Source organism: Mustela lutreola, chromosome 17 (assembly GCF_030435805.1).
Source record: "Mustela lutreola isolate mMusLut2 chromosome 17, mMusLut2.pri, whole genome shotgun sequence".
Lineage (NCBI taxonomy): Eukaryota > Metazoa > Chordata > Mammalia > Carnivora > Mustelidae > Mustela > Mustela lutreola.
Window position 1 is genome coordinate 34,487,470 of NC_081306.1, and position 19,689 is coordinate 34,507,158.

Sequence of the window (19,689 nt, forward strand, 5' to 3'; positions counted from 1 at the left end):
TCTGTCAAATAAATAAATGAAATCTTTAAAAAAAAAAAATGGATCAAGAACCTAAACCTAAGACCACAAGTCTCCTTGTTGGGCCACAAAACAAGTCTTAATAAACTTCAGAAGACTGAAATCACATGACGCACCTTCTGCACCGCAGTGTGAGACTAGAAATGCATGACAAGAACACTGGGAAATTCATACGTGTGTGAAGATCCAAGCACATGCCACTGCACGACTAGTGGGTCAGGAGAGAAATAAAAAACTGAGACACGTGGAAATGGAATACACGGGAGCTCGGAGAGCCCAGCGACAACCATCGTGAGAGGGACGTCCACGATGGGGGGCATCTGCCTGGAGAAACACGAAAAGTCTGTGGAAAAACAAGCAAGCTCCGCACTGCAAGGAACCGGAAAAAGACCAGATGGAGCACCTGGGGGGCGCAGCTGGGGAAGCGTCCGGATCTTGGCCTGGGCTCTCAGGGTCATGAGATCGAGCCCCACATTGGGCTCCAAGCGCAGCGTGGAGTCTGCTTGGGGCTCTGTCTCCCTCTGCCCCTCTGCCAACATGCACGTGCTTTCTCTCTCAAAAAAAAAAAAGAAAAGAAAAGAAAAAAAAGAGCGAGAGAGACAAAAGGATAATAGAATGATCAATGAAACAAAGAACTTTTTTTGGGGAAAGTCAAACAAAACTCACAAACTTTAGCTAGACTCACCAAGAAAAAAAGAGAGAGGACTCAAATCAATAAAATCAGAAATGCAAAAGGAGACCTAGGAGCGATACCGTGGAAACACTGAGGGTCCTACGAGATGCTTATGAATAATTACATCCCCACCCCACAAACGGAACAAGAAACTAGTAAATCCCTAGGAATGTACAAGACTGAATCAAGGAAAAGGGAATCTGAAGCAAGGAGACTGAATCTGTGATCAAAAACCTTCCAAGAAACCTCCAGAACCAGACAACAGCTTCACTGCTGAATTCTTTTTATTTTTTGAGGGACTTTTTCTTCTTTTTAAGATTTTATTTATTATTTGCCTGACAGATCACAAGAAGGCAGAGAGGCAGGTAGGGGAGGGGGGAAGCAGGCTCCCCGCTGAGCAGAGAGCCCAACATGGGGCTCTGTCCCTGGACCCTGAGATCATGACCTGAGCCGAAGGCAGAGGCTTACCCCACTGAGCCACCCAGGCGCCCCCACTGGTGAATTCTACCAGCATTTAAAGAAGTAATACCAAGGAATATAAAAAAATAGAACATTTCCAAACTCCTTTCATGAGGCCAGCAGTACCCTGGCGAAATCAGACAAGGACACGGAAATTACAGGCCAATATTCCTGACAGACACAGATTGTAACGTCCTCAGTAAGATATTCATACATTGACTTCAACAACACATTTAAAGGATCATACACCGTGTTCGAGTGGGATTTACCCCAGGGATGCTAGTTTGGATCAAGAAATCCACTCGAGCACTCTCTCCTTTGCTGTCCTGCCTGCTGCTCCCTTGCAGTGTGGTCAAGAAACTTCTACGTCCTTAGGGAGGGGGAAAAAAAATCAATTTGGCATCCGCAAATCAATTAATGCGATACACTCCACTAACAAAACGAAAGAAAAAAGTCAAATGGTTTCAATAGAAGCAGTAAAAGCATTTGACAAAATTCAACATCCATTTTTGAGAAACACCTGAACAGAGCGGGTTACAGAGGGTACGTGCCTCAGCACAATAAAGGCCACACAGGACAAGCCCGCAGCTCACATCACACTCAACGGCGAGAAGCTGAGAGCTTTTCCTCTAATTTCAGGAGCAAGACAAGAATGCCCTCTCTCCGCCTTTATTCCGTCTGGTACCGGTAGTCCCGGCCAGAGCAACCAGGGAGGAAAAGATATAAAAGGCATCACAACCAAAAGGAAAATAGTAGAACTGTCACTGTTTGCAGATGACACGTTACGTGTAGAAAACCCTAGAGGTTCTCCACACATGTGTACACACACACAGACACACCACGAGAATGGGTCGACGAATTCGGTGAAGTTACAGGACACTGTCAATGTACAGAAGCCAGTTGGGTTTCTCCACACTAATAATAGACCATGGGAAACACCGGTAAAAAAACAGTCCCACTGACAGGTACATCAAAACCAATAAAACACCTAGGAAGAGGGTCAGTCCAGGAGGTGAGGGACTTGTGTCCCGAATGCTAGGAAACCTTAAAGAATTGAAGACACAAATAAATGAAAAGGCCGTCCCTGCTCATGGCTGGAAGAATTAATACTGTTCGAATATCCATACTATCCAAAGCAATCTACAGTTCAACGCAATCCCTATCAAAAGTCCAGTGGTATGTTTCACAGAAACAGAGCAACTAATCCTGAACTTTGTATAAAATCACAAGAGACCCCAAATAACCAAGCGATTCTGAGAAAGGGGAACAAAGTTGGTGGCTTCCCAATTTCAAACATATTACAAAACTACAGTGATCAAAATACTACGGTGCTGGCGTAAATACAGACACGTAGGTCGGTGGAAGGGAAGAGACAGCCCAGAAATGGACCCGCCCATACAGGGTCAGTTAATCTATGATGAAGGAGCCAAGAATATACGATGGGGACAGGACAGTCCATTCAATAAACGGTGCTGGGAAAACGGGCCAGCCTCCTGCAGAAGAAAGGAACTGGACCCCTACCTCACCCTGTATGCAAGAATCAACTCAAAATGGATTAAAGACTTGAGTGTAAGACCTGAAACCATAAATCTCCTAGAAGAAAACAGAGACAGTGAGCTTCCCGACGTGGATCTTGGTGAGGATTCTTTGATTTGACACCAAAACCAAAGGCAACAAAAGGGAAAATCAACCAATGGGAACTGGAAAGCGTCTGCACAGCCCACCAAAGCCAAGGAAAACAACAAAAGGAAAAGGCAACCTGTGGAACGGGAGAAAACATCTGCAAATCATGTCTAATAATTATATCTACAATATATAAAGAACTCACACAACTCAGTAGCAAAACAAAACAAGAAAAACACCCAACAATCCCTTTAAAAACTGGGCAGAGGCTCTGAAGAGAGCATTTTTCCAAAGGGGACGCACGCACAGGCGGCCAGCAGGTCCATGAGAAGCTCAGCACGGATGCTCAGGGGAGGCACAGCAGGACCACGGTGCTGTCCCCCTCACACCTGTCAGAATGGCCACTGTCCAGATGACAAGAAGGAGCGAGCATGAGTGAGGATGTGCAAAAAGGGGAACCCTCGGTACTGCTGGGGGGAAAGAAAATCGGGGCAGTCACTGCGGAGAACGGTGTAGAGATTCTCAGAAAAGTAGAAGCAGAACAACGGTAAGATCCAGCCATTCCTCTTGTGTGGATTTACCCGAGGGAAACCAAAACACTAACTGGAAAAGACGTGGTCACCCCCAGGCTCACCGTGGCGCTGTTCACCACGGACAAGACCCGGCAGCAGCTAAGTGTCCGCAGATGGACAAGGGGACACTGCGGACGCCGTGTGTACACACACCCTGAATATTGTTCTGCCGTAAACAAGAGGAAAACCTTGTCATTTGTGACAGAAAGGAGGGACCTGGAGGGCATTACGCTAAGTGAAATGAGTCAGACAGAAAAATACCCTATGCAAGGGAAATAAAACCTCTGAGCTCACAGACACGGGGGACAGACTGGTGGTTTCAGATGTGGGGTGAGCGGGGATGAGACGCACGGAGGGGGTCGAGGGGCACCAGCTTCGGGTGTAAGCTAAGCAGGTCCCAGGATGTGACCAGTAACACTGTGCAGAGCTGTACCTGTTTGTGGGGACACCCGCTCACTAGACTTCCTGCGATCACTCACAACACACACAGATCCCAGATCGGCGGGCTGTGCCCTGACACTAACATCAAACACTAAGCGAATTGTACTTCGGTTTTAAAAAGGAAGGCATTTTGCCACCTGCTACCACAGGGAGGGACCTGTGGACACGAGACGAACAGTGTGGGACCCCACTTCTCTGAGGGACCCCAGAGGGCAGCTGGGGGGGCTGGAGAGGGGGAATGAGTGTTTAGTGAGGACAGAGATTTAGTTGGTGAAGATGGAAAGTTCTGGAGACCGCTAGTGGTGACGGCTGCATGGAGGGGAAGGTGCTGAAGGCCCCTGAAATGGACACACCCAAACAGGTGAGACTGTCCGCTCCAGGTGATGCGTACTTTAACACAATAGAAAGAAGGGGGAAGGAGCCCTTCTCCACCACGGCTCCCTGGGGATGGGACCCCAGGGAGCCTCTGCCAGCAGGGCAGCTGGCAAACCCACAGCCCCTGCCTGCCACCCTTGGACGCTGATGCTGGTGAAGCCACTTCTGGCTCCTTCACGGGGAAATGGGATCCAGGAGCCGGCTCCCAGGCATGGGGGGACCGCTGCTGGCAGGCCCCTGGTCGGAGCAGGGCTTCCCAAATGGCCAGCGAGGAGGGTGGGGCCTGAGTACAAGGCCCTTGTCCCTCTTCCAGGAGCTGCATCCTGGAGCAGCGAGGGCCCAGCTCACACTCCCCAGCCTGCCCAGCAGCTCCGCATCCCTCTGGGGCAATCTCAGTCTAGTGAGTGTCCCCCAGTCTGGCAGCCCTGGCTGGCTGGGCCTCCCCTGCTGGGATGGAGGTGGGGGGAGCTGCTCCCCAGCCCCCCAGACACGGCAGCAGAACGTTGCACAAGGGGCCTGCTGGCCTGGGGCCAAGGAGCATAGCCTGCAGGGTCCTGCACCATGTCAGACTGAAAGTCACCTTGTGACCTGGCCATTCTAGTCCTCTGACTCTGCCCTCTCAGACGCTTGCAGCCCGGCGCTCACAGCAGCCAAGAGGTGGGAGCCACGCAGGAGTCCCGGGTAGATGGCAGATGGAGAGGGGAGTGTCCACGTAACAGAAGCATGGCCACGTGAGTGCGGACGGCCGCAGACACCATGCTGAGGGAATGCACCAGACACAAGGCAAAAAAGGCAGGACTCCTATCCCACCAGGTCCAGGAGCCATCAAACCACCGACCCAGAGGCGCGGGTGGGGCTGGAGATGCACATGGGGGCCCGTGTTTCCAACTGACAGGACGGTAAGGCTCTGGAGGCCGATGCGCAGGAGGGGGCGCAGGGACAGGAAAGTACTTAACACCCCTGCACACCTAGGCCCGTCACAGTGGGGGTGCCCAGCCGGCGCAATCAGTGAGCCTCCGACTCTGTCTCAGCTCAGGTCCTGATCTGGTCCAGGATCGGACCGGCCTCAGACAACCTGCTCTGGTTTGAAGTCTCTGCTTCCTCTCTCCCTCTGCCTCTCCCCATGCTCGTGCCCCCCCCCGCCTGCAAGTACGTGTAGGCGTGCTCTCTCCCCCACCAAATAATCTTAATCTAAAAAAATTTTAAAAAATAATTTTAATTAAAAATTTTAAAAAATCAATTAAAAATTAAAAATTATCATTTAAAATGATAACTTTAAAAAAAAATTTGGTTTAACCCCCAAAACCAGGTGGGCCTCTGCCCCAGAGATGGGTGCAGCCACCCAGCCCACTCCTCAGCAGCCCCCTGCTAGCCGCACGCCCACCCAGGGGGCCCTCTCCAAACAAGGCCAAATTCCTGAAAGACACACCCCCCCCGCCACACACACACCCCAGCCAATTCTGTCCTGGCTTACAGCAAGTTCTGAAAGGTCCTGTCCGCCATGAAGCCTTCCAGGGCTGAGCAAGCCGCTTCTGCTCTGAGGTCACCCGCGGGGCTGAGAGGGCACGCACTCAGGTTGCAGCTTAGCTGCCAGGACGGGCCCCCCAGGCCAGAGTCAGACCCCCAGGGCCTGGTTCCAGAAACATGCTGGGAGCAGCCTAGCCTCCACACAGCCGTCCCAAACTGTCTGTCTTGGCAGAAACCGGCACCTCCTCACCCAGCCGCCCGTGTGTCCGAGGCCCACGTGCTCCCAGATTGGCTTTACCTGGTGCTTCCACGTGACTCATGCCCAGGTGACATGCATCAAAGGACCACAAGGTCATCACCCACACCAAAACCCAACTGAAGATGTGAGAGCCCCCAAGTCCTCCGGGAACATCGGACCTGAGGCTCAAGGGAAAGACTGTCATTTGTCCTGACGAGGTAGGCAGCCTGGGGGACGTGCCGAGCTGCCCCTTTCGACCCCCAAGATGGAGACCCAACCCAGGCCTTGCAGAGGAAGGGACCCATACACACCCAGTCCCCCAGGCCTGTCACGAGAACCACTTCTCTGGGAGGCTGCTACCTGGGTCCCATGCTCAAAGGTGGGGGCAGCCCACTACTGGAGCAGGTCCTGTGAGGGCCGTAGGGACACCCTCAACCCCAAGGCTGCCTCCCTCCTGGAAGCCCTCACAGAGCCAGATGGCCAGGCCTGCCCAAATCTCCTGCAAAACCCTCCAGGCCTGGTGCTTATAGGTGGCCCAGGCCTGGCCTGCTGGCCCACAGTCCAGGGTCCCTGTGCCCCTGCCCCCAGCAATGCCGGGCTCCTGACTGGCTATGGTGAGGCAGGGCAGCCCTGAGCCAGTCCGGGTCCCCACAGAATGGCCCCTAGCCACCCGTCTGGGCCGCGGCAGGCACAGAACCTGAACAGACCAGGCGGCTTCATCCAAGCAACGGAGACTGTGGGCGTGCATTCCATGGGGGTCACAAGGGAGGGTGCAGGGCAGCAAACCTCGCGCCCAACACCGCTGGAGCAGAGGGGAGGCCAAGAAGGGGGGAAGAGCTATAACACCAAGACACCTGCTCTGCCTTTGTAGCCCCACGTCCCCCAAGGTGGCTCAAGTTTCCAAGGCCTCAGTTTCCCCAGCTGTGAAATGGGGGAGATCGCCAGCATCTTGCCTGCTCCACAGGGCTGCCAGACAGATAAGGCAAGACACTGGTGTCATGGGCCAATTCTTAAAAACCAGAGGCTTCGCCCAATGCCAGGGAAAGCTGGACTTGTAAGAACAGACCACTCCAGGGCCCAGCGTGCCTGCCTTGGAGCAGTGCCCTCTGGCTGAGTGGGTGAGCTGGGCATGGCAGTGCTTGCTGTGAGGGGCGGGGTCCCTGCAGGGCCCAAGAGGCCAGGAAGCCCCCTGTCCCACCTGCCAGGCTGGACCCACCCATCCACCGAGGTCACTGGAGAGAGGCTCTGGCTCCAAAGGCGCAGCTCCTGAGCAGTGTAACTCAGAAGGAGAGTGACAGGGCCAGCTTTCCAGCCCGTGACCCCCTCTCCCCTCCCCACCCCCGCCACAGGCTGAGAGCTCAACATGCCGGTGACCTCTCCCTGGTGCGTCCCTTTTTCCAGAACAAGTGAAAGTTCAGGTCTGGAGGAGGGAGGCAGGGAGAGAGTGAGCCAAGCCAGCCAGCTGGCAGGAGCAGAGCACAACGGTGGTGCCAATGCTGTCCCCCGGCCCCTGGCACCATCAGGGTGGGCCCTGCAGCTCCCCGGCTCAGGAGGCTGGGGGAGAGGCCACTGCAGCTTGCCTGGCTTCCAGAGAAGATTGTCGGCGGCTCTGGGACACTCAAGCTCCTGGTGTAGCCTCTCTTGGCAACACCGCAGCTGACCAGCGGATTCCCAGGACCCGGGGCTGCCAAAGACCACCCCCCAGCCCAGTGGGTAGGCAACAGAGGAGCGCGGGCCACTGGGTCCCTTCTGGAGTACCCAGAGGCTGCGTGTCTCCAATTGCTGTCTCAGGACAAATGCAGCCCCTGCCCCTGGGGGACGTAAGCTAGGTATGTTCTGAGAAGTGTTCTGTGTTCTGAGCTGGGAGCCCCCAGTGGGGTGTGCAATGTCCCCCTGAATGCCTGGGGGGAACAGCCCCTGAGCAGGGCTGCCCTCCTCCTGGGGGCAGCGGGAGCAGGTGTAGCCCTAGGGGCTGTTCCTTCCCCAACCTTCCCCTGCTGATGGCTCACAAACAGGGTTCTGTCAGCCTGGAAGCACAGCCTGTCCTTTTCCTGTCAATCCCAGGACAAATCGCCCTGGGAAGGGAGAGGAAGCTCCTCAGGCCTCTGGCACCTTGGAAATCACCCCAGAGCAGGGCCACCCAGGAGCAAAGTCCAGGAGATGCCTGATGGGAGGATGGCGCAGGTGAACGAAGAGCCTGTTACAGGCAGGATGGCCCTGGTGCCCCACCTGAACTGGCCACCTGCCCAGAGCAGCCAGTTGCCAGAGTGGGGACAGGAGAACCCTCACCCGCGGGCCTTCCTCCCCCAGTCCTCTGCTCAGGGCATGTGCAAAAGGGTGGACCCAGGTGGGGGGCCATGACGTCACCTCCAGGTGGCGGGGAGCCAGGTGGACTCCCACACCCACACCCACACCCACACACATAAGCCGGGGGGCCGCTTGCCCTTTCTCTCTCTGCAGACACCCGCCCGGCCCGATTTCCTCTTTCTCTGCGGAGCGGAGGTTTCGCAACGCCGCGGCGGTCCGCGGGTGACAGCGAGACACGCGGGTGGAGGGGAAGGGGGGAGGGGAGGCAACACAGCCGCAGGCCCCGGGGCCGCTGGGAGGCGACGTCCGGCTCCATGCAGGTGCACCCCAGGCCCGCGCCCCCGGCCACGCAGGCGCCGCAGCTCTCCTCCCAGTCCTCAGGGCCGGCATCCAGGCCGGCACCCACCCCGGGCCGCACCCATCCCGGCCCCGCACCCACCCCGACCAGCGCCTCACAGGGGCGCACGCGCCCCCCTCCGCATCCCCCCGGCCCCTCGGCTAGCCCGGCCCCGCACCCACGCGGACCGGCCGCGACCCCGGAGGAACCCGCCCGGCCGCACCTACCCGGGGCGCCGCAGTCGGCGCATCTCGTGTTCCCCGGCCGCTGCAGCAGCTCCAGGACGGCCCTCCGCCGCTCCTTGGCCATGGCCGCGACGCCGCCCGCCCGAGATGCCGGGCCGGGACCCGGAGCGTCCGCCCTGCCGCGCTAGGGCCCCACGCAGGCTGCCCGCCGCCCGCGGCCCTGCGCCATCCTGGGCGGCTTCAGCCCGCGCGCCGGTTCCGCATTCCTGCCGCCGGGCCCGGCTCCGCCGCCGCCGCCGCTGGTGTCTCCGCCGCGGCCGCTGAGCGTGTGCCGGCGCGGGGCCCGGGGCGCACCGCGCGTTCTGGCCGGCACGGCCCGCGGGCGGCCCCCAGCGGCGCGGGCGGGCGGGCGGCCTCCTTCCGCGCCCAACCCGTCTCCCAGCCCGCGCGCCTCGGGACCAGCCCGGCGGGCTCCCCGCTGCCCACCCCCATCTGAGCACAGCGCCACCAGCTCCACCAGAGGGGGCCTGAGCAGGCCCAGGTGGGCTCCTCCTTGAGCTCCTGGGGGTGGGGAGCAACACCTGGACACCTACTGTGTGCCAATCAGGCCGGCGGTAGGCCCACGGGCTGAGGGAAGGGGTGCCCGCTCACACCATCCCTGCCCCAGGCCCCAGCGGCCACAGGAGGGACACCACAGTGGGGTCCCCATGCCAGGAATAAAGGCCCACCATGTCAAGAGGCAGGGACCCAGGAGTGAGAGAGAGGAGAGAGACAGAGGGGACAGGTAATGGGTGTCCCTTCCTCTGCCTGCCTCTGCACTTTCCCGAATTCTTCCCATTTTCTTAAATTATGGATCCAATGATCCACACGATTGAAATAAGCATCCCATTAAAGGATTACAGTTTCTCTCTATCCCCATCCCAGGCAATTCCAAGCCAAGCTCTGTGAACCACCCTCTGCCTCCTTCCAGAACGGTCCTCACCTGTGAGAACACCAGGGGAGTCTCCAATCCTTCTGACCTGCCACTGGGGTTTTTGGGTGTTTTTTGTTTTGGTTTGGTTTTTTGGTTAATTTTCACTTAATAAGACCTTACATATCTTCCAAGTCCATACATACAGACCTCCTTCTCTTTCAGTGACTGCGTTCTACTCAGCTGACTCGTGACGTGTGCACCCGGCCACGGGCAGAGGAGCATTTAGGGTGTTTTCAGTGGGTCAGGGTCACAGCCACACGACCCCCCCCCCCTCGCCCACCGCCAGTATCTCCATGACTGTTAGAGTGGATTCTCATCACAAAGGAGCCCTCCGGAACACGGGGAAAGGCGCTGCCGTCGGCAGCAGCCCTGCCACTTGTCCGTGGTGGGGCCGCAGCAGCCTTGTCCCGCCAGGTGCCTGCTCCCCGGGCCGCAGTCACCTCGGGGAACACAGAGCTTCCGGGCCTCGTCCATCTGGCCAGCAGAATGCGGCACGCTGCTCTGCCCTGCTAAGTCAGCGGGGCTGTGGTGCGCTGTGCTCAGCTGGCCACACGTCTCTCTCTGCCATCAGACTGGAGCCTTCTGAGCAAAGACAGACGGCATTTTCTCCTCTGGGCCCCTGTGCCCGGCTCGGAGCCTGCCACCCAGCATACATGAGGAGAACGTTGCTTAACAAAGATGTTAATGACAAGTTACAGCTACTAACTAGTTAACTAGGCATCAGATTAAAGCCCTCAATGGACTTTCTCATTTAACTCCCATTTTATGGGGAAACTGAGGTACGGAGCAATCCAATCAGTGGCCCAAAGCCACACATGGGTTCCACATGTTGGGACTGGGGTAAACGCGGAACCAGAAAAAGAGACACACACTGGGAAGGCTGCCCAGTGAGGGCAGAGAGGAGCATGGACCCGTAGAGGGGCCGCAGAGAGGTCTCGGGGAAGAGCAGGTGTGGCCCCGGCTTCCTGCAGGAGGGAACCACATGAGCAGACGGCCACAGCCTGCCCAGGGTGGGTCCTCTGCCATCTCTGTCTTCCCTTCTGACTGAGGAGGTGATGACATCCCCGGGGGGTGGGGGCAGGGGGTGAGAAAAGAGAAGTCAGGATGTGAAACCAGAATCCCCAAAGGAGGCAAGAGCCGGAGCTACAGCCCCTGTCCTGGGCTTCCCGGCAAGGGGGTGGCACCCACAGGATCCAGACGGTGACAACACAGCCTGGACTGGGCCAGAACCAGACTGGGGCCGGCGTTTGGAGACACGGGGTCGGCATGGGCTCCCTGACTGCCCCTGCCCACCTGCCCCACAACCCCTGCTCCCTCTGCCAGCTGTTCCTCGTTTTGCAAGGCTGAGACAAAGGCCCCTGAATCCCAGTTACTCAATCATCTTCTGGGCCTGGGAGGGGGGCCCAGCGAGACCTGGTGCCCGCCTGCCCAGGAGCACTGAGCCATACAAAACAGACGCTGAGCTCCCGTTGGGCTGGGTCTGCCTGCTCCTGTGCCCACAGCACAGCTAGTCGGCCGGTAAGGTGAGACCAGGGCCCTGGCCCTGAGCCAGCAGGGCAGCGCCTTGGCACTAGCAGGGGCAGGTTCTCCCAGGGAAGGAGCAGAGTGAACAGAGGCTTCCGGGAATCAAGGCCAGCCCTGGGCCTCTTGGCGGGGATGAACCCTGCCCTCAGCCTGACAGAGAAGCCATTTTCCAAAGGTCGATGATGGGGGCACTGCTAGGCTCCCCACCCTGCTGATACACACAGGTTGTTGCCACCTCCTACTTGAAGCCCTCCCCAACCATCCAGGCAGAAAACCCCAGATGAGGAAAGAGACCCCAAACCAGTGTCAGGACTTTGTCCATGGAACCCAGAGCTCCCAGCCCAGCATTTTGAGATATTCAGGCCCAGAGCTCATGTTCTAACACCCCCTTGACAAGAATATAAAAGAAAACCACCTCTCAACCAATTTCTTTCTATAAACTAGGTGTTTTCACTCTACCAACCAGATTTCCAAGATCTCCAAAGCAGGCACCGATATGAACACCGGGGATCTCCCAGCAAGCCTTCTGGATGCGACTGGCTTCACAGCAGCAGAATGGCACCTGGTCTCTGTCCAGCCTCTCCCATGTTTCCAGTCCTAGACAGGATGCCGCTGAGGCGGCTGGAAGCAGAGGGAGCCTGGTCCTTGCTGGCTTGCAGCTCAGAGGAGTGAGGTGCGCTGGGAAGCTGCCGGGATGCTCTGGGCTCCCAACTCAGGCCTTGTCATCGAGACCCGCATTGGAGAACTGGCCTTGTCAGTGGGCACTGGACAGAGACCCTGTGGCCCAGCCAGGGAGACAGGACAGAGAACCAAAGGCTCCCGGAGGCGAAGGGGGCACAGGGATGCTTTGAGAGCAGGGCATCTGGCCAAGGCACCTCCAGGCAGCCAGTGAGGTTTGCTCTGGGGCTAAAGGGCGGGCCAGGTGCAGAGGTCAGAGAGGCCAGGAGGGCCCCTGAGGTGCCCAGGGGGCAGTAACCCTGAAATGAAGGGTCCTGGAGGACAGTGCTCCCCACCCAGGGCCAGAAGTGTCTCCACAGTGCATTACTGCGTTTGCTGGCTTATGCTGGGGTTAATTGCCGCCCAACCCCTATCCCTGGGAGGGTGAATGTGGCCTTCTCTGGGGACAGGGTCTTTGCAAGGGAGCAAGTCAAGTCAAGGTCATGGGGTGGGCCCTGCTCCATGACTGTGTCCTTATAAAAGGGACCCCGCATGTTCTCCCCGCATGTTTGTTTGGACACAAACATGCAGGGAGAATGCCATGTGACGGACGAAGGGGTGGGGAGAGATGTGTCTGTAGCCAAGGAACCACACCGGGCTCGGGGACTCTGGCCTGGGCCAGCCCCGCCCTCAGCGCCTCCAGGAGGCACCGTCATTGACCTGCAACTGGGAGGGAACAAAGGTCTGCAGTTCAAAGCCTCACAAGCAAAGGAACACAGTTTGACCTTGGTTTTCTCAGCTGCTTTTGTACAACAAAGTCAGGAAACTGACAGCTGGCTGGTGGCTACCTGGGCTGCCACGGCTGCCCACTACGTGGGGACCCCCGGCCTCTCTTCCCTCCCTCTGCCTCCTGCCAACAGTGGGGAGGGTCCAGGCTGTCTGAAGCAATCTAACTTGGGGTGAGATAAGAACAAAGGGGCTGGGGGTCCCCAGGCTTTAGAGACCCCAGGCCCAGTCTGGACACATTTTCTTCCCCTTGAAGCCAAAACAAATCCAGGATGCTCCCTCCATACAGCCAGCCTCCTTGGGGCCCCCAGCTTCCCACCTACAACACTGGCCTGCAACCCATCCCAGGGTTGTGCCTTCCTGTGGGACCCCCTCTTGGTCCCACCTCTTCGTCCTCCCTCCAGCGGCTGATGGGGAAGGGTAGGCCTCGAGAAGGGCCAGGGGCAGCAGGTGTCTGTGTGCCCCAGCCTGGCTAGAGGCCCCCTAGGGCAGGCCCTGCCTCCAAAGAGGAGAAAGAGATCTGCCATCACCTGCGTTACCTGGAGGGGCAGGGAAGGCGAGCCAGTATTGGTGAACAGGGGTCGGCAGGGCTTCCCAGGGTGAGTGTGAGCCAGCTACAGGAAGGCATTTCAGGCCGACGAGCTCGGGGGCCTGGGGCTTTAGGGGAAGTGCTGGAGGGTCTCAAGGCCAGACACAGTTCAGGGGGGCTGACCCCTGTGCCGAGGGTGTGGGGAGTAGGGAGAGCAACTCTATGTCTGCCCTTGGGGATCCATGGGAAGGTGTCTGAGAAAGGCAGGCCTGAGACCGACGACCCCAGGGAGACAGCTGTGCTCATCTGGGTGTGGAGGACATGCACGTGGGCAAAGGTGGACTCAGGACTCTGTGGCCCATGGGAGGCCCTGGGGATGGTGGCATCACCAAAGCTCACGGACCATCAGGGGGATCGTGGGCACAGAAGCAGAGGGCTGGAGACAGGGACTGGAGCCCCCAGAGTGTGGGGGGACTGAGCTGGGGAAAGGAGCCCAAGTGACCCGGCCACAGGGAGGGCCATGCAGAAGGCAGGGGAGAGCTCTCAGGAAAGGTGTGAGGCAGGACAGTGGGGAAGCTGTGGAGTAGACAGCAGGTGGAGAGGAGCAAGCTCAGACAAGGAAGCAGCAAGAGGCCTGGGTACTTCCGGTGTCCACTGTCCCCAAGAAGTGGCCCCTTTCCTTGGACACCAGAAGCCCTAAGAGGTGCTGGCCACCAGCCGCCTGTGTCTGCTAACCCTTCTTCTGCCCAGACACCTACTGTCTCCGGATTCTGGAGGAAATTCTGTAAAGCAGGTGGGGTTGGCACACCTGCCCAGGACAGGGGAGGGGACACACCCAGGCTGAGGGAGGTGGCCAGCATGAAGGCCAATCCCAGCCATCCCTGGCCCCACCTGGCCCCAGGCACACAGGAGGAACTGGGCAAGTGTATGTGGTCTTTGGTTGACATGGCACCATCTTTCTGGGCACCTGGGCCCTTCCTTCTCCAGGACAAGGTGGTAGCCTCAGCCCTTCAAAACTATTCACTGAGCACCTGCTCCATGCACAGCCCTCAGCAGTTTGGAGAGGCCGGCCAGCCAGTGGGGGAGGAAACAGGAACCCCCGGCTGCCAGCACAGACATGTCCACACCATGCTAGCATCCACCTGGCACACCTGGTACAGGCCCTGCAGGTATAGGCCCTCTTAGCCCTGACCCTGGCATGATAGGGGGGCAGACCCCAGTCTCCGTCCCCCTGCAGACACAGCACCTCGGAGCTCAGAGGCTGGGCAGCCAGAAGCTCCCAGAGCAGAGCAGGAACCAGGACCAGGCCGGGAACCCTCCCAGGGCCTCACACCACCCACCTCTGGCCCTCTCCAGGCATGGCGGCCACATCCTAGTGCCTTTACCCTCTGTCCTCCATGGGCCTGCTCCATGCCAGACCCCTGGGGGACCCTTGCTTCGGCGGTGGGCCCGAGGGGCAGCTGTGGGGAAAGCCCCCAATAGAACCCCCAGGATGGGGAGGCCCAGGGACTTATGCATGATGCCCAGTGAGCCAGTCCCCGAGGGTGGAGGCTGCAAGCAGACCACTGAATGTACACAGCCACATGCCTGACCACGAGGGACAGCTTCCTGGTGTGGCTGGGGACAGTTCCCATTCTGAAGCCCGCCTTGCCCCAAGCAACTCCTGCAGCCCCACCCTCAGGAGAAAGGCTCACTGGTTTCCTTACCCAGAGAAACACAAAAAAACCAGAAGAAAGATGACCTGAGCGGCTTGGAACTTCTCGCAGGAGAAGGGCTGAGATGCGGGGCACCCTGCTGCCCTACAGCCAGAGGCGTAGTGGTCACAGCCCCGCAAGGCTGGGGGAGCAGGTCCCGGCCACTGATGCTCTCCACGTCCCTGTTGGGAGTGGCACTGGCCCAGAAACCCCCTTGGAAGCTGGGGGGTCCACAGGGGAGCCCCTCAGATGATGTGGGGTGGGAGCTGTGGTTTGCTTCACCAGCGTTGGGGCAACTGAACACATGTTTTGCTTGGTCTTTCAAAGACCAATGGCATAAGGAAGGGGCAGAGGGGCAGGAGGCTCTCCGGCCAGGAGAGTGCTGGCAAGGGTGTGGGCCCCGCGCTGTGCCCAAGGCCTCTCTGGCAGCCACCCCGATAGGGCCAGGGCAGGCCCAGCATGCAAGGTCCTCTGGGGCTGGTGGCCTCATGCAGCCATTTCAGCACGCAGTGTGGGGAGAAGGGTGAGACCCACTAGAGGCCACAGGGCTTGCTCACGTTCCCCGACGCTGTCCCCCTCCAGCAACAACACTCAGCAGTGCATCTTAAGTTCCTGTGCAAAGTGATGCAAAAGAACTCCACAAATCCACTTAGAACGCTTACAAGTCAATAATAAACCAGGCAAGTGACTGAGCGAAGCCACAAGAAAGGGATCTGAGCAGACATTTCTCAAAGGAAGACTACGAAGGCCAGGGTGCACGGGAGACGGTCGGTACCACCAGCACTCGGAGAGCTGCAAATTGAACCGCTACCGTCCGACTCCCCCTGAAACACACATGCGCACACACACACATGCACACATTTCACACGCATGCATATACATGCTCACACGTACGCACGTGGACAGCTGCAGCTCGGTACCAGGAAAAAGAGCGGCGGGGTTGTGGGGCCTTGAACTCTCATCCTCTGGGGATAGGGGATGGAAAACACACAGCCGCTGTGTGAACATTCCACTGGGTCCCCCGGCAGCTCAACAGTGTTCCCAAGTGACCTGGAAAGTGCCCCATCAGGTACAGACCCCACCAAAATGCAAACACACTGACACAGTAACTTGCATGTGGATGTTCACGTTGTTCACAGCAGCCAAAGGTGGACGCAGTCCCAGTGTCGCCCACACAGCAGAGCAGCCCTGAGCCACAGAGAAGCGAGGCACCAACACACACCACAGTCTGGTGATCCCTGAAAGGTGATCCTCAGGGCGCCTGGGAGGCTCAGTCAGTTGAGCATCTGACCCCTGGTTTCAGTTCAGGTTATGACCTCAGGGTCGTGGGATCGGGCCCCACTTCCGGCTCTACGCTGAGCATAGGGTCTCCTTGATAATTGTCTCTCTCCCTTTCCCTCTGCCCCTCTCCTGGCTCGTGCACCCTCTCTAAATAAATAGATGCTTTAAAAAACACTCAATACTCAGTGAAATAAACCGGTCACAAAAGGACACATGTATGATTCTACTTATGTGACACCTATCTATAACTCTCAAACATGAAAGGGTTTTCCCTTGTGTTCCAGTGAGAACAGAACGGCTCTCCATGTTTCTTGTGTCTGACATTGTGGCCCCTGCGCTGAGTGGGCTGAATGAAGGGGTCCTGCCTCCCACCCCTCAGCAGCCCCACACAGGACTAATATCACACCCCTTAGAGGATGGGGAGACTGAGGTGGGAGGCACGGGGTCACGCACCTTAAAGGCTTCTCTCCAGGACCAGATCACAGGCCTAAGGACAGGGTCGAGCACAAGGGACATCCAACAAGAAGCCTTGCAGCCTCACGAAGCACGGGAAGGAAGGTGTGAAAGTACGTCACAGTTTATCAGTGCCACACACTGAGCCCATCTGCCATGAACAGAGTATATGAACCTATACATCATGACAGGCCTCAGACCAGGCATTTGAGAGAGGACTTGCATTTCTCAAAGGAGGTCCCTGGCTTATCCCCCATCCGTCCATCCATTCTTCCATCTACCCATCCACTCATCTGTACACTGGATCTATCATCCATCTATCATCTATCTCTATCATCTATTCATCCATGCACCCACCTATCCAACCATTACCTATCATCCATCCATCGTCCATCTTCAGTCTATCATCTACCTATCCATCCACCTATCCCGCCATTATCTATCTGCCCATCCACTCACCTATTCATCTACCCATCCATTCACCCACCCTCCCATTATCTATCCATCCGTCATCTATATACTATCCACCCATCCACCCGTCCACCTATTCATCTATCCCTCTACCCATCCGTCCACCTACCCATACATTATCCATCCATCATCTATCATCCATCTTTCCATTGTCTATCCATTATTTAGTTATCTACCCATCCATCCACCCACCTATCCATTATTTATCCATCCATCATTTATTCATCCATCTACCTTCTATCCATTCATCCACCCACCTATCCATTATCAATCAACCCATCCATCCACCCACCCACCCACCCACCCATCCATCATCTTCCCATCCACCCACCCACCCATCCATCCATCCTCTACCCATCGATCCACCCATCCATCCATCATCTAACCACCCAACCATCTATTCATCCACCCATCCATCCATCGTCTATCTACCCATCATCAATCTATCATCTATCCATCCACCCACCTATCCATCATCTACTTATCCATTACCTATCTACCCATAATCAATCATCTACCCATCCATCATCTATTTATCCACCCATCTATCCTCTCCCCATTCATTCATCTGTCCATCCATCTATCCACCCACCCTTCTATCTAACTCCTATCATTTACCCATCTATCCAACTACCAAGTCATCATCTGTCTTTCATCTATCCACCCATTCCTTCAAATCTACCTATCCATCCATCCATCGCCTATCCATCATCTACCTATCCACCCATGCATCTGTATCTACCCATCATCTACCCAGGATCTATCTACCCATCATCTATTTGTCCATCCTTCTATCCTCTAGCCACCCACCCATCCACCTATCCATCCACTGTCTATCCATCCATCATTTATCATCTATCTGCCTATCCATTCATCCATCCATCTATCTATTCAGCCAACATCTATCCATCCTTCTGTCATCCATCCATGTCTTCCCTCCTACACGGTCATCTATAATGTGTTTGACATTGCTCCCACTTTCCACTGAGATGTGGGATCTATATTCTCACCTTAAATCTCAGTGGGGGTTGAGGCGCCTGGGTGGCTCAGTCAGGTGAGCTTCCAACTCTTGGTCTGGGCTCAGGTCATGACCTCAGGGCTGTAAGATGGACCCCCATGGCAGGCTCCATGCTCAGCATGGAGTCTGCTTGAGATTCTTCCCCCCCCCCTTCTCCCTCTGCTCCTCCCTCAGGTGCTCACTCTCTCTTTCTCCCCCTCCCTCTCTAAATAAATATTTTTTAAAGATTTTATTTATTTGACAGATCACAAGTAGGCAGAAAGAGAGGGGGAAGTAGGCTCCCTGCTGAGCAGAGAGCCCCATGTGGGGCTTGATCCCAGGACCCTGGGATCATGATCTGAGCTGAAGGCAGAGGCTTAACCCACTGAGTCACCCAGGTGCCTCAATGAATAAAATCTTTAAAAAGTCTCAGTGGGGGTTGTGATTGCTCCAACCAGTGAAGGACGGCTGCAGACTTCTTGGGCTGGATCATAAAAGGATGTGACTTCCATTTGGTGCACATTCTGTGTTGCTCTCTTTCTACCCCAAACCCTAGGTTTCTCCTTGGGAGCCTGAGCTGCCAGGTACGAAGCCTGGCTCCCAGCCACCCCACTGCAGAGACCATGCAGAGAGAGCTCAGAGAGATGGTGTTGCCCCTGCCCATCCCTGATGACCTCCCTCATGTCCCAAGCTGAGGCCTCACAGCTCAAGTCCCGGCCATGCCCATGCAGTGAGTACCCTCAGATGCAGCAACCAGTCCCATATAATGCTGCAGTTTGAAGCTAAGTTTGAGGTGGCCTGCAGCCCAGAAAAGGCTAACTGGCACAGCGGTGGGAGAGAGGGAGAGACAGAGAGGAGCCTGGAGGAGCAGGGCCCACAAGGCTACGTACTTTGGCACCCCACAGCCCTGGGCAGACACCCACATCTAAGCACTCGGTCCCAGGGGCCGGGAGGCTCCTTGTTCATAGTGACCCATCTTCTCTTGGGAGGGGGGCGGCTCCTGCCACCCCCAGATCTCATTTCTACCCCTTGTAGCCTCTACCCTTAGGCACAGTTTGTGGGTGCAGGCAGTGAACCCCTTGCCACCCATCACTGACTCCCTGTGGTGCCAGGCCCACACACCAGCTCTGTGCTGCCCTGACACGAACAGGGAAGTTGGCACAGGGGCGGTGGCGGCAGCTGAAGCCCCCCCTTATTTCTAAGCCCCCAACCCCCCAGCCTGGCCACTAAGTCAGGAAGACCTGGGGCCTGAGAGATACCCAGCCCTGGTCCTATCTGCAGTTCCTGGAGAACCTGGCAGAGTCCCCTCTAGGGAACCCTCGTCAAGCACTGCGGTGCCAGCACTGTCCAGCAGGGGCCGCCATGCCACCATATTCAGTCACGGAGATGCCACTGACCATTGCAAGTTAATGGGAAGGGAGAGTTGGCTTCCTCAGAGTGGTTGGCCCTCACCCCTGTCCCAAATTACTGGGCTTTTGTAATAAGGGTGGGGGGACATAGCCACCGGACCCCAAGGAACCAACCCTAAAAGCCCCAAAGTGGAAACCACACTAGCACCTTCAGAAAAGTCCATCCCTCAGCTCCAGGACATGCCTGGAGAAAAGATGCTCCCCTGGGGGTGTCCCTCAC

The 19,689-nt window shown here is 56.9% G+C and overlaps 1 protein-coding gene across 1 annotated transcript in view; it reads right to left on the reverse strand.

The window, feature by feature from the left end:
* The window catches only part of ADAP1 (ArfGAP with dual PH domains 1), a 48,982-nt gene extending 40,109 nt beyond the window's left edge, over nt 1-8,873 (reverse strand). The window contains exon 1 of the mRNA XM_059153834.1: nt 8,738-8,873. Within this exon, the coding sequence (XP_059009817.1) occupies nt 8,738-8,819 (82 nt within the window). The 5' untranslated portion in view covers nt 8,820-8,873. The remainder of the gene's footprint in view (nt 1-8,737) is intronic.
* Between the last annotated feature and the right edge of the window lie 10,816 nt (nt 8,874-19,689).